Here is a 15,504-nt window from a genome sequence, read left to right on the forward strand (position 1 = left end):
TTTTTTGTTTTTATTATGCATTCTATGCAATTTGTTTGATGACGCACGGACATAACTAAAAATAACTTTCGAATGGTCACAAACAGAAAAAGCTTATTTTTTCTCAGTTACCATATTCTATATGTTTCGTCCATCTCACTCTCAAATCGCAATGAAGAGTTACACCTAGGCTGGCGATTTAAGTTTCTAACCAACATTAATTAGTTAGTGGGCGACGGCTACTTGAGGAAATTTTCACCCCATACATTTAATAGCACTATTCACAACCGAATGGCTTTATCAGTATTAGTTATACAAACAAACTAATTTAGATATTCCATTATGTGAAACCTCATTTTCTTTTTCGGGAGAAAAATTGTTTATTAGAAATATGCAATGGATTTATATAAAGAACAATCCAAAATTTGATTTACCCAATGACGGAGTGCAAAAACTCAAACTTTAGTACAACTAAAGGAAACTCGACTAAAGTGCTAGCCATTTCTTCCATATAAGAAAATTGTCGAACCTACTTTGTATGGAATAAAATACGTGACATTGTCAGCAAAACAAAAAAAGGTCAAAAATCGACGCTATTTTGTAGCCACTCGCAACTTACACTGAAATTAAATGAGCTATAAAACTAAAGGTACATACCAAAACTTATTTCCAGAATTCTCATTGAAAAGTATGAATTTGTTTGTGAAAATTTGCAGAATTTTCGCACAAATTTTTTTTAAATAAACTTGATTCTTGTAGTGAGTTAAACAATAGTAAGCCCCTTTGTGATACCTGCATTCGATTATCATCCCTAATTATGTTGCATAAACTACTTAGATCTTCTTAAGGGGGAAGTCTACTCTGACAAGGGAAAAAACAGGCTTATTTTCCGGATTTTATTTCTAACAAAATATTGCTCGTACATAAAATCTATTTAAACTCTTATCTTTATTATATATTTAAGTTTTTGAAAAAAAAATTTTAAGTCAAAATATTCAAAATGGCCGCTGTGGCACTTCTGCAAGCGCAGGTCCGCTTTTCTATACGGTGTACACGATATCTCGAGTTCTGATAAATGAATCAGCTTAAAAATTTAATTATATATTCTCTGTAATAGTGTCTCTCGTCTGACATAGGATTTTTTTGATATCGTTATTTGTTAAATTGTTATAAACAATAGTAACATCAATTTTAGGCAAAAAAAAGAAAAAAAATTCAAGAATTTTTTTTTCAACGCCAAAATTTTTTATCGACATAATCCTACGTCAGACGAGAGTCAATACTATGTATATGATAACAATATTTTGTTTTTTTGTTTTAGATCACCGAAACGTAAGATTTCATGTACACCGTTTAGGCACCTAAGAAAAGCGGACCTGCGCTTGCAGAAGTGCCACAGCGGCCATTTTGAATATTTTGACTTAAAATTTTTTTTTCAAAAACTTAAATATATAATAAAGATAAGAGTTTAAATAGATTTTATGTACGAGCAATATTTTGTTAGAAATAAAATCCGGAAAATAAGCCTGTTTTTTCCCTTGTCACAGTAGACTTCCCCCTTAAGATCCCTCCAGTGGGACATTTTGCAAATTTTCCAGATCTTCAAAGAAATGATCGCCAAGATATTTGGCAAGGAAGGTGGTCAGGGCCACCAATAAGTGTAGTGCTGTGTTGTTGGATAAGCGAGAGGGACCTCCTGCTTTCTTTAACACACTTTGAATTGATGCGCCCTAAGCCCAGTGCCCTGCTTGACTATCAACAAAAATGACTACGGTCTTCCAATCCTTGATTATAAATAAATTTAAATAAACATTCCATTGAAAACGCAAAATATTCGAAATTGGCACATGTCTATCCACGACTAAAAATATACGGCATTTTTTAAGCAATCTTTAGTTTGCTTCTTCACATAACTATTAACTAAAAAAACTATCAAAAATTCATATTTAAAAAAGTAATAACGTACTGCAACTTTTTAAGTGTCTAGATTATTATGTTCGCAGGCGTGTGTATGTGTGTCATCTAGAAATTATGAATATTTATACAAAATGTATTTATTTTTTTCAAGCTTCCCTATCAGTAAGATACGTGAAGTACATTTACGTAAATATAATTTGAGACGCAGCGCTTTAGAAATATTTTTAATAGATCAAACCAGCTATTTTTTGAATTTTATAACAAAGGTGAGCTTTTGGTATTGGAGTGAGTATACAGTACCTAACACTTTTAATTTTGGCATCACTTTTTTTTTAGACTCGCAACAAAGTTTTTACAAAAATTTTGAGCCTGCAACCACCAAACATTTTATATGGCTCAGGTCGTTCGCCGGGAGAATTGCTGCGCACTTCAGGACTCACGCAGAAATGGGTAAATCGTGAGATCTCAAATTTCGAATATCTTATGTACCTGAATACAATTGCAGGTAAGCTTTACGCATTTTTTACTTTGTTATACCCCTAACTTGATTGTTTTTTTTTATTTATCGTAAACGGCAATTTATCGAAGATTTTTATTTTTGTTTTTTTTTTGATTTTTTGTTTGTTCTTGTAAATGCCTACGTAGGTTATAAGTACTAGTTTCAATGACTTACAAATGCATAGAGTCTGAATTTGTAGCGTTAAGGCGAAAACGCAGAGGGAATTTGATAGTTTGCTTTGTTTACATTTTCACGTACAGGCAATTTTATCGTAAGCCGCATTGTGAGTTTAAGTCTCTTCTTTTTGAATTTTTCTTCAGCAGGGAGCTTCCTCAACGTCGGATTTGTGTGCGTCAGAAGGCAGCTTATGTGCCTTCTGCTCGCAGTTTGTATGGCTTCGTCAACTGTGTCGATGTTTAAGTCGTGGTGAATGTCAGCGTTTGGTATATACCATGGTGCATTTGTTATTGTCCTAAATATCGTCGACTGGGCACGTTGCAGTATTGTCAAATTGGATTTAGAAGCCGTACCCCAAACTTCTATACCATACTTCCAAATTGGTGCAATTGTCGTTTTGTAAATTAAAGTTTTGTTTTGCAGCTAGAGCTTTGACTGAGGTCCTAGCAGCCAGTACAGTAGTCGAAAACGTTTTTTAATTTCATTCCTTTTTTTTATTATATGGTTCTTCCAGTATAATTTTGAGTCAATTTTAATGCCTAAGTATTAAGCTTTCATATCAGTTTTCGCGTCAGAGTTTTCAAACTTTAATGAGTCTAGGGTTACCTTTCTGTTCGTGTAACTGACTTGATTAGTTTTGTCGCCATTAATTTCTATATTCCATTTTTGACGTGATAACGTCTTATAATTCGATTTAGCTGGCTGCACGCACGAAAAAATCTGTCGTTATCTTGCTCAATCGTCGTTACCTTGCTTGAACTGCAAGCGAAAGCGCGGAACGAACGACAAAGAGCACAATCGGCCCCCGCGTTCGGCAACGTTCGACATCTGGCTCTGTCCTACTTGAGTGAGCATATATATGTATGTGTATGCGCATACGTAGGTACATATATAAATTCACATACTTGTATTTGCATATGCCTTCTTCCTGTGTGCGTGGTAATGAACCATTTCTCTGTTGAGAATAACACGATGATAGGAAAAGTAGGAAATGAAAGGGGGTGTTTCGAGTGTAATGTGTCTTAAAAAAGTCAAATCGATGATGGTGCCTCTTAGCGTTGATGACTTATTAACGTCTGATGCACAATCGAAATTGAACATATCCTTCATGAATTTGATAAATGTTTCGTAATTTTTCACGCTTGTGTAAATGTAACTTGACCTATTCCATTGCGATTCCATTTACCTCCTCCTCTATATTCATACAAAATATACTATATATATCAAACAAATAAAATTAAAATTTTGTTTTGAAAAATGCAAGCATTCCATCAGTATTTTCTTATGACGTTTTCACGTTAAACTATCGTCAGTAAACCGACTTTACAGACAACCTCTTTTTTTGAACCAGTCCAGTGTTTTGTTGAGGTCGTTTTGTAAATTTGTTTGCGCTATTTTCGGGTCTCTATGAGATGCCATTAGTACAGTGTGTTCTGCAAACGTCGCAATCATGCTATTTCCTGTAGCCGGTTCCGGTAAATCTGCGGTGTAGATAAGATACAGAGTAGGTCCTAATACACTGCCTTGGGGAATTCCTGCGTTCATAGGTTCAATGTATGAACATGCGTCGTTATATTTATATTGGATGTAACGTTTTAGCATTAGAAAGTAGTCATATGGCAACCAAGATTGGGGTTTGTGCAGTAATCCAGGGAGCCATACTTTGTCAAAGGCTTTAGCTATGTCGAGATATACAGCCACGCATACTTGTTTATTGTTGAAGTTTTTATTAATTTTGCGAGTGACGCTGTATGCTGGATTGGCGAATGTTTTCGCCTAAATCCGAACTGATGCTGGGGAATTAAATTTATTTTTGTTATAATGGGATCTATGCGATCAAAGAGTAGCTTCTCAAATATTTTTGATATTGCCGGTCGGTACGACGATGCAAACGTGGCGTCTTTATTGAGCTTTGGGATCGCAATGATTTCGGCAATTTTCGATGTCTTTGGGAAGTATTTGAGTTTTATAGCAGCGTTGAAAACGTTCCTAAGAGAAATTATTGCACTGTCGGGCATATGCTTTACAATTTTCCCCGAGATGAGTTCATATCCAGGGGATTTGTTGTTTTTTAAAGTCGAAATTAATTGTTTTATCTCTCTTAGTGAGTTTGTTTTGATGATTTGCTCGTTGTATGCGTCAAATCGAAGTCGGTATTATTTTCATTTTGAAATATATTTTTAAAATGTTGAGCTAAAATAGTCGCTTTTTCTGATGATGTTCGTGCCCATTGTCTATTTGTGGTTCTTATTGGTGGGAAGTGTATTGTAGCTCCGACCATCTTTTTTGTCGCCTTCCACAATGAATAGTTTGTAGATTTTGTTGCGTTAATATTTTTAAGGTAATTGTTTAGTTTTTTGTCTTTTTCATGTGTCAATAGTTCTTTAATTTCTTTAGTTAATTTGTTAAGTTGTTTTTTGTTGTTTTAAGGAATAATTTCATTCACAAATAATAAATAAAAATAGTTAAGTAAATTCTATTGTAAGTATAATCATACAGGGCTGAACAAATCCAAACATATTTTAGGAATAACAAAAGATAAACATATTTTAAGAAAAACAAAAGATAAACATATGTATTTTAAGAATAACAAGAAATAGACATGTTTTTCCTAATCAGCAAACAAGGAAATTTATATAACGGGTGATCAATTAAGAGGAGTTTTTTTCATTTGCGTTTTTTTTTACAGATCGCGCGCGATTTGTGGCAAACTGTCATCGTGGATTTGTTGAACAGCCTTTGGCATTTCATCATGGAAAGACTCACACCGCAACAACGTCTACAAATTGTTCAACTGTATTATGAAAATCAGCGTTCTGTGCCATACAGCTCGTGAAACAATGACTTTATTGAGAAGTCATTTCGGAGAGCAGCTGATTTCACGTTTAGGACCTGTGAGTTGGCCACCAAGATCTTGTGATATCACACCTTTGGACTTTTTTCTTTGGGGATTCGTGAAGTCCAAGGTCTATGCTGATAAACCAGCTAGGATTGAAGCTCTGGAAGCCAACATTACGCGTGTTATTCACGACATACCAGTCGAATGATTGAAAATTGGACCTTCAGAATGGACCACCTTAAGCGTAGTTGCGGCCAACATTTGAATGAAGTCATATTCAAAAAGTAAATGTCAAAGAATGTCCTTTCAAATGATAAATAAAGGTTTTGAACATAATTTACATTTTTGTTTTTTTTTAACTATTGAAAAAAGCACCTCATGATTGATCACCTTATACAAGTCGTGTACCTAAAACAGTAAGATGAGGTATAAATATAAATACGACTGCCAAATATGTTGGCAGTCAGTTCAGTATTAACATAGTGTTAAGAATTAGCCTAAAATTAAAATAAAAAAAAAAAAAAATTATATTTTTCAAATTCAAGCAAGTCCTTAACTATCTTCCAAGTCTTTAACTAGAATACAGTGCTTTTTAGCCTGTGTGTTTTGGGAGATACCATTCTCTCGGTGCTTCTTGACTCGCCTTTTTCATATTTCAATATTGTTTCTCATTTAAATGCACATAAAATATTGCCCATCCTGTAAAATTTGCCTTTCGTCACTTATGAGATAATCGCAAACAGGACTCGGATCTGTAAACAAGCTTATTTTGCCTCTTATTCTTATATAGGGCGCTCCTACAACGATCTCAGCCAGTACCCTGTATTTCCTTGGATTTTATCTGACTACACGAGTGATGTTTTAGACTTAACTGATCCAAAATCATTCCGCGATCTCTCCAAGCCCATTGGTGTGGTAAATATCATAATTAATTTTTATCTTGTTTTAATTATTTATATTATTACGTAATTATTAATATTTTCAAAATATTTTGAACATTAGATTAATCCCAAAAATGAAGCTGGTGTACGCACCAAATACGAATCATTTGAGGATCCTTCTGGCGCGATTCCGAAATTTCATTATGGCACACATTATTCTAATTCAGGCGGTGTATTGCACTATTTGCTACGCGTGGAACCATTTACTTCGCTACATATTGAGCTGCAAAGTGGACGCTTTGATGTGGCGGATCGCCAATTTCATTCGATACCACAAACATGGAAATTATTAATGGACAATACGAATGATGTGAAGGAGTTGATACCGGAATTCTTTTATTTTCCTGAATTTCTGAAAAATATGAATAAGTAAGTGGATTATTATTATTAATTAGTCACTATTATCATTTTCCAGTATAAAAAAGAAAATGTATAATATTAAAAAAAATAATCCGTGATAGATCTGTATCTGAAATTCCAAATTTTTCAAAAGTCACCAGCTGTCCTACAGGCCACGTAGATAACCTATGGCGCGCCATACTTATGTAGAAGCAATTTCGGTATCTAAGGATAGCAATTCGTGCATTTTATTCAAGCAATGAGCTGATGACTATTCCCAAACTTGAAACTGAAGTCGAGCTAAAAAATGTAAAAATAAAAGTTTAAATGCGGCAGTTATACTCGATATAAATATCGCTGAAAAGCAACACAGATGATTTATCAAATTTTAATTTCAACATTTTTTGACGTTTCGAAACTATCAAAAATAGCATAATAAAGCGTTTTGGCTGGAGTGACAATGCTACTTGTACCACGTAATGTGTATGTTGAGTGGAATATACCTATAATCTCCATAAGAGAGAGGCGAGTGGTAGTGCCCTCTCTCCTAATTTGTCTGCCTTACAATTCCCTTGTATGCCAATGGATCTACTACAACCGGATGTCATCGTAAACACTATAGTCAATTCCATGTTACCAAAACTACCCTCCATTCCTCAAAAATGTATGCTATTGTAACAACAAAAACTACAATATCCGATTTTTATGCGTATAATCTTCCAAGTAAGGAATTTTTCGATTGCAACCCTGCGAATAAATGAAAAAACAACTTCAGTTATTTATTTGGTTTCAATTCTTGCACGGGCTGTATTTTACGGGCACGCAGGCCAAGATCCTTGCATAAAATTTCAACTTGGTCGAATGACGAAGTTGTTGGCCTTTGGAATGCCGACGAATCGACATTTCGGCGTCTTTTCAACATTTCGTCCTATGAACTTCGCGAAGAGATTTTTTTTTTTTTTTTTTAAGTAAATTTCCACAATTTGGAAGCGTTGTTCTAGCGTTAAACGAATTGCGATGACTTGCCAAACTTTCCCGAACAAAAATGTCAACACATTTTGCCATTCTTAGCTGTCAAATCATAGTTATCGATATCGATAGTTCCCATGCAGATAAAAAAACAGCCGGTATATATTTTTCCGTCGTCCCTTCGTTATTTACGTTTTTGAAATTACTTTTTGACAACTACACGCGAGGTTAAGTTAGAAAAAACCGCGATATTTTGACCAGTTCTGAATTTATTTCTTTTATTTTTTTAAATTTCATTAATCTTTTATACAAATATACTTCAAGATTTATTAGGTTAGGTTAGGTTAGGTGAAGTGGCTGTCCTACGACGCACCTAGGCCAGTTAGAGGCCCCTTGTGATACCACCGGAACTGTCCTATCCTACTCAACTTGGTCCTCTCTAAACCATTGTGTGGCCTTTAAAAAGCTAGCTATACTAGATAGTTTGAGATTTGCAACATCTGCAATGCTGTCCAGAAAAGCGAAAGCGAGCAATCTGCACCCGCATAGAAGGTGTTCGATTGTCTCTACCTCCTCTATATCTTGACAGCTTCTACAGTAGTCATTAGATGGTGCCCCTAATCTACTGGCATGTCTTCCTATTAGACAGTGCCCAGATAGGACACCTACTACAATCCTTAGATCCCTCCTGCCTAACTTAAGTAGACTCTTAGTGCGACCCATGTTCCATTCGGGCCACGCTAGCCTACTTATAGCGCAGGTGTTTAACTGCCTCCAGTTGGAGTTAGCAGCACTAATGGTGTATCTGTCAATCAAAAGTTTACATGTTGCCAAGGGCATAGGTATGTCAAGCCTGTCCTGACTAATTTGGAGCGAGGAGCCTAATCTAGCTAACTCATCTGCCTTACAGTTACCTATAATGTTACTGTGTCCTGGCACCCAGAGTAGATTAATAGAAAAGTACTGTGCAAGTGTTAATAATTTGTAACACTCCTTTACTGTCTTAGACGAGTGTTTGCTTGATAGAAGCGATTTCAGAGCTGCCTGACTATCGGAATAAATGAAGATATCTCTAACAGTGACTACGCTTTTATTTAACCGGACGCTCAATTTGGAAATTGGGTAGTACCGCCTTCGCCCACTCGATCGCCTCTTGCAACTCCTTAGTGAGTTCTTCCCCAGCTGGTGGCGTTGAGTGTATCCTAGTGAGTAACCTGGCCGCATTGCGCCTTTCCTGGTACCCAGCTTTTGACGGGTCGGAAATTTTTATTGTAGGCCATTTCTGGACCTGAGAACTGCTTTTAGCGCTGACTGAGGTCGCAGTCACCTCAGCTTGACGACCAACTTTCGGTTGTCGCAACAGTTGCTTGTTTGGCTGGACCAAATTACCAGCCGTAGATTTGTTAGCCACCAAATTTTGACTAGACTTGGCCTCAGTCGCAACTGGGGCTGAAGAGAGGCTCGTCAAGGACGCTGCCCTTTTTGCAGAGCTGGAAGCTCCTTCCGGTCCTTTAGCGGAGGAACCGGTCTCCATAGAGTTTTTATTTTTAATTTTGCCAATATTCATTTTGGACCCACGAGTGTTGGAGAAGGAGAAGTCCGCCTACGCATAGCTCCAGGTACGTAGGTAAGGCTAGCTATTACGGAGGGCGCCAGGTATCCGTAAGCTCCGTTTACGACTGAGTTATTTTTGAAAAGGGCCCCCAGCCTGACAGATCCTCGGCACGGGTCGCATTACACCTTGATCCAGCCCTTTACCCCTCGACCATGCTAAAGATACTCCGAATGATGTTGTACTATTGAGGAGTAGCGAACACCAAACTTTGTATAATTAGCTTAGCTAGGTACCTCCTATTTCAGGACTACTGTGGTACCTATTACCAGCCGGCACCCTCTGGGCGGGTTCAGTGGAGGATTTTTCCCAGATTTATTAAACATCGTCAAAATTTGAAACTTTTAAAACGATGGCTCAAAATTCTCTTTGATTTTTGATAATTTATCCCCTAACGGGCTTGCTCACGGGCCTATGAACTGATTCATTAATATATTTTCAGATTCGATTTGGGCCACTTGCAAATAACAAAAGAAAAAGTAGACGATGTCATACTGCCACCTTGGGCCACCACACCCGAGGAGTTTATTGCCATCCACCGACGTGCTTTAGAATCAGAGTATGTGAGCCAAAATCTGCACCATTGGATCGATTTGATTTTTGGGTAAGTTGAAAAAATAAAATTAATTAAGGGGTAACACCACTGTACACGCGTAAAATAAACACGATTTTTAAAGAATTTTTTTGTATAGAAGGAAAGGGAAAACAATCACTCTGATTTGGGAAGTTATTACTTATATACTAAAATACAAAACTACAAAGTTTGATCGAAAAATTTTACAAAATGGCGGCATTGGAGACATTTTTGTAATGTGGTTTCTCTTGAAGGAGCTCCGCGGCACGCAGCACAGAGGGTGCAAATTTTAATCTGGAACAAAGAAACATTTTTTTTCTTAATCTAGATAAGAATAGCTAGAGAAACACGTAGGGGATTTAAAAAATATTTATTTTTGTGGAATTAGCAAGCATTTGAAGGAAAAAACTCTATTTTGGACTAAAAAAACGGCACTTAAATAATTATAACAATCGTTTAAATTAATCTATCGAAAATCCCCTACGCTCTTCTCTTAAGAAGGTTATTATACAGACGTAGTGAAAAACCTGATTAAAAATATTTAAAATTGTTTGAGTTATGCTGCGTGCCAATTTCAGAAAACGTGTTTTGAGAAAAACGCGTTTAAAGTTTGGAAATTTGGAGAAGTCGTTAGGTAGCAGTCACTAACGCTTGGTTAAAAGCTTAAAATATTTATGAAATAGACTTCGGTAACGTATAAAACTTTTTGTTCTGTATTTTAAAAGGTTCAAAGAATTTTTTAAGCTTATAAAAAAAAATCAATTTTTTGAAATTTCTACAGTGTTGTTACCCCTTAAGTAAAATATAACATAAAATTTGTGATTTTAATAATAACTTCGCATTATTTTGTCCTCTGGATAGCTACAAACAAAAGGGTCCCAAGGCTGTCGAAGCGCTCAACGTTTTTTACTACTGTTCATATGAAGGTGCCGTAGATCTCGATAAAATTACCAATCCCGTCGAACGTGAAGCTGTTGAGGGTATGATCAACAACTTCGGACAAGTGCCATCACAATTGTTGCGTGAACCACATCCGCGTCGTTTAACACAAGAGGAAACCGCTTTGAAATTGGTGCGTGCCGAATTGAAACGGCCAGATCTTATGCAATTTCTCGATAAGGTTGTGCAATACTATTGTGAGCTATCAACGCCAAAAGATCCAATTGTCTTCCTAAGCGCTCCCCGAAGTCCCCCGCGTTCATTTCTACAGCTCAGTCCAGATGTGCTCGTCAGCATTTCCAAATCGTGTATACTCGGTGCGAATTCGTGGATGTCATACGATAAGGAGCGGGGATTTTTGCTGGAAATCGATGCGACTACCACCAACTTGAAGTGAGCGAAACTTACCGATCATCTGTTTGGTGATGCTTACTTTTGTTATTTTTATTATTTCAGAAACCGTAAACGCATATTTGGTCCTTTCCATCCCTCGCAAAATCCACACTCACAATTATTTGCGGTAAGCACAGATGGCAAATTGTTATATGTGGGTGGTATTTGGGATAACTCACTGCGTGTATATAATTTGCACAAGGGCAAAACGGTGGCATCTGTGACGCGTCACTTAGGTGAGTAGATGCTGCTAAAATGTATATATGATTGTATGCTTTCACCTTTGAATTAATTATTTGTTGTTATATTACTATCAGACATAATTACCTGTCTGGCGTTAGACAACTGTGGCTCCTATTTAGTGACCGGTTCACGTGATTGCACCTGCATCGTTTGGAGCATACAAAGTCAACAGTACGGCAGCACGCAGACCAGCACAAACATTCCAATGCATGCGCTTACAGGCCAGGCGCATTTGCAGACTGTCACGCAGTTAAATACGCAAAATGCTTTCTCACCTAAACCATTGACCACCCTCTATGGGCATGATGATGCTATATCGAGTGTTGCCATTTACACCGAATTGGATATGGTCATTTCAGGATCGCTGGTAATTTGCACTTAGTTGAATTGGTGTTTAAATGCGATTTTATAATTTGCATATTTTGTTGTTGTTTTTTCTTTGTAATTTATAGGACGGCACTGTCAATGTATATACCATACAGGATGGTCAATTTGTGCGCACACTTAGGCCAATTGGTTGCACTGAGACCTGCGTGCAAATTTCGTTCGTTACAGTTTCATATCATGGTAAGTCATAACATTTTTGTTTACTTGTATTATTTAATTGGAAATATGGTAATTTAGAAAAGGTAATTTAATTAGTGCTCAGATTGTTTTCGCATATTTTTCAGCCTGAAAGTATGCCACAATTTTGCTTGTGAACGCTAAGCAAACTTGCTTTAATGTTAAATCAGAGAATGTTAAATAGCGTAGCTATAACAGGGCTACTGCAAACCTCTAACATGTTAAGACCATTAGATCCGAGCGCATCGGGGCAAATTACCCTTAAATGTACACTTGTCAGAAAAAGTATCCGTACACAAAGAAATTATGAAATTATGCGCATTAAAAAATTTGTTGTAAAAAAAAAAACTAAAAATTTAAACTTTTATGAGAAATGTTTGGTCAATAATTTTTCTACAATTTCGATACATTTTTTCCTATGTAGGTACATATTTATAAATTAAATTTCACAAAACTAAAAAAACTTTACTTCAACGAAGCAGAAAAAGTTCCGTACACATGAAAACAGGGATTCCCCGCAGTATGCAGTGACATATTCATACCCAATAACGGTTGGTTGTTGTTGTTGTAGCAGCATAAACATTCCCCATATTTACATACGGGAAATGCTGCTGGAGTGACAGTCCTTGGCCGGATATAAATCCGGGTCGTTTCGGTAACGTAGAACCGACTGTCGTGGAAACGAATAACGGGACACCCTCAATAACGGTTGGTAATTGATTTTGCTGTTACTACATAACTTTGGAGTTATTTTAAAGTTTTTGTGTACAAGAAATAGCGATGGGCCTCAAAACTAAGGATATTAGTGTTGGCGAGAGAAAAATTATTCTGAAACTTAGAAATGAAGGCAAATCTTACCGCGAAATTGGGCAAATCATAGGAAGAAATCACTCTTCTGTGCAGTGTGTAAACATACAATATAACTGATTTAATTGTGTCAAAGCCACATTCTGGTCGACCTAGCAAGCTGGCCGTAGGTGAAAAATGAACCATATTGCAATCAGTGAAAAACTTTCAGAATTTTGGAAACGTGTTCTATTATCAAATGAAAGCAAATATTGGATATTTGTCATTAAAGAAAGGAAACTAGTGTGGCGTAAGAGCGATACTGCGCTCGAAAAAAAAATACCAGCATGATTCGAAGCGTTCAACAGTTGGAGCTTGGTGATGATTTCTGGTTTCAACATGATAATAATTCCAAGCTCTGATTGCTGTATACACAAATCACCAATTGCGCACCCCGCCCCAATCCCAGATCTCATCCCATTGAGCATTTGCGGGATTTACTGGAGCGCAGGATCTGTCAGCACAGCATAACCTCTAAGGAAATACTTAAAAACGTAATAATTAATGAATGGAGCAAAATTACCGGAGAGGATACTTCTAAATTGGTCAATTCTATGCCACATCGACTTGCGGAGGTCCTCAAGAGGAAAGGTTATCCCACAAGTTACTAGCACCTTACTTTTTTTTTTTGTTAAATATGATTACTTTAACCGTATATTGCAATGTACGAATACTTTTTCTGCTTCGTTGAAGGGAAGTTTTTTATTTTTGTTTTGTGAAATTTAATTTTTATAGATGTACTTAGGCAAAAATGTATAATAGAAATTGTAGAAAAATTACTGATTAAACATTTCTCATAAAAGTTTAAAATGTTTTAATGTTTTTTGCGGTGAATTTCTTAATATGTTACTTTAATTTCTATGGGTGCGGATACTTTTTCTGGCAAGTGTATATATAATATTTAGCAACACAACAATTGCTCTTGTCTCACACTGTACAGAATACTAAAGGTGGCGTCTTCCGAAAACTGCTACTCTACTTTACGTGACTGACCGACTGACGTCATGCGATATAATAGTAGACTACAAATAAGCAAAAAAAAGCAAAGGGGAAAGATATTGCATACTTGTTTGCAAGTATTCAGTGAATGGCTTCTTTATATTGTAATTTTAAGATTTTCGACTTTTAAATTAAAAAAAAATGAAAGCAAAGTGCCGTGAGATAAATTAAAAAAACGCGAATTATAAAATTACCTCCAAGTGCGGGTTTTTTCGTATTTTAAGAGGAGGAAGCAATCAAAGGCTAACCCCGTCAGTGCGTTACTTTAACTTGAACCTCCCACCGATCAAGGTACCGATCCTCCCGGTATTACCGTTAGGTTAAGCGCTAACCTCAACGTCCATTACGGTCCTGAGGCAACATGTCGAAAGTAGCATCTGCTTGTTAACACCCACTGTTTAGGTCATTTTTAATTACTACAATAAAAGCTTTTCATTTTCTATTAAACTTGTTTTAATTTACCTTTTGAAGCTTTTAAATTTAATAAGTGCGATGTAGCGTTACACCTAATGCTCGAAAAAATAAAACATACTATTTTTCCCTTATTTTAGTTTCCATAATTATTGAAAGAAAACCATGCCACTAATGTAAACGAAACAGAAAGTTGAAGGGAAAAGTTGCATAATTTATTAAATCAATCTATGCGAAATTCCTTAAATAGAAAAACTTACGGTTTACCCGACGCGCTAATAAGAGAATATCTTTTAATGGTGGAGATAAAAGTCATTATCTTGAATTCACTTATTACTACCGTATCAGCTCAACCGCCAGCTATTGAGATCGTAAGATTTTTTCATCAACCAATTTTGTATGTAGCAGTTTCAAGTCAAAATTAGAAGACTGTACACACATTAAAGGCAGTAATAATAATTAATTTTCATTTCCTTTACTTTTTATTTTTTTATGTGTGTCTTTTTATATTAATCATTACTTTCAAAAGTATCTTATAAATGCATTCTTATTTGTTGCGTTCCTGAATCAAACCTTAAGATATGTTTGTATTAGTAAATATGTGATTTTTAAAATCAATTTATCTTAAACTTTAAATGGTTTTATGTCATGGTATGTGTAAATGTTTTATAAATCTTCTTCTTCGATTTGTGAGATGCATATTTATGCTGTTGTACAAATAGGTAAATCTACAGTTTTGTGCCTTTATCTGTCAAAGGCCGAGACCAGAGTTGGAAAAAGCGGTTTGCTGCTTTGTTTTTAATATCAGCAACCAAGAACGATCCCACGGTAGTCGGTTCTACGCCCCCGGAAAAATCCGGATTTATATCCGGCCAAGGATTGTCACTCCAGCAGCATTCCTCAAACATTTGTGGGCAATGTTCATGCTGTTACAATAACAACAAACCGAGTGCCGGCAGCCTGTGTGACACTTTCAGTCATAATAGATACCGGATTATTATTTTTATTCCATTTTTAATACACACATCGCTTCATATAATTCCACAGCTGTGTGCATTTATTTGTTACTCGTACACTTTTTGTGCTAATCAGCATTTAGTTTAGTCAAGAACATACACTAAGCTCTAAAGTCCGTGAACGCTTGTAATTAACATATCTGTACTACTATTTAGTCAATGACCTATGTTAACATATTCAAAGATTGCTACATAGGACGGGAAGCGGCACTGATCATTCGAAATGAAGGCATGTTTTCTTATCAAG

At 36.1% G+C, this 15,504-nt stretch overlaps 1 protein-coding gene across 2 annotated transcripts in view; it reads left to right on the forward strand.

The window, feature by feature from the left end:
* The window catches only part of LOC129242312 (neurobeachin-like protein 1), a 167,631-nt gene that overhangs the window by 111,789 nt on the left and 40,338 nt on the right, over positions 1-15,504 (forward strand). For both annotated transcript variants that reach the window (XM_054878888.1, XM_054878889.1), the window contains 9 exons: positions 2,048-2,162; positions 2,233-2,401; positions 6,202-6,326; positions 6,414-6,721; positions 9,715-9,876; positions 10,708-11,178; positions 11,242-11,414; positions 11,496-11,788; positions 11,874-11,988. In XM_054878888.1, coding sequence (XP_054734863.1) covers positions 2,048-2,162; positions 2,233-2,401; positions 6,202-6,326; positions 6,414-6,721; positions 9,715-9,876; positions 10,708-11,178; positions 11,242-11,414; positions 11,496-11,788; positions 11,874-11,988 — 1,931 coding nt within the window. The remainder of the gene's footprint in view (positions 1-2,047; positions 2,163-2,232; positions 2,402-6,201; positions 6,327-6,413; positions 6,722-9,714; positions 9,877-10,707; positions 11,179-11,241; positions 11,415-11,495; positions 11,789-11,873; positions 11,989-15,504) is intronic.

The sequence above is a fragment of the Anastrepha obliqua genome, chromosome 3 (genome assembly GCF_027943255.1).
Source record: "Anastrepha obliqua isolate idAnaObli1 chromosome 3, idAnaObli1_1.0, whole genome shotgun sequence".
NCBI classification, from domain to species: domain Eukaryota; kingdom Metazoa; phylum Arthropoda; class Insecta; order Diptera; family Tephritidae; genus Anastrepha; species Anastrepha obliqua.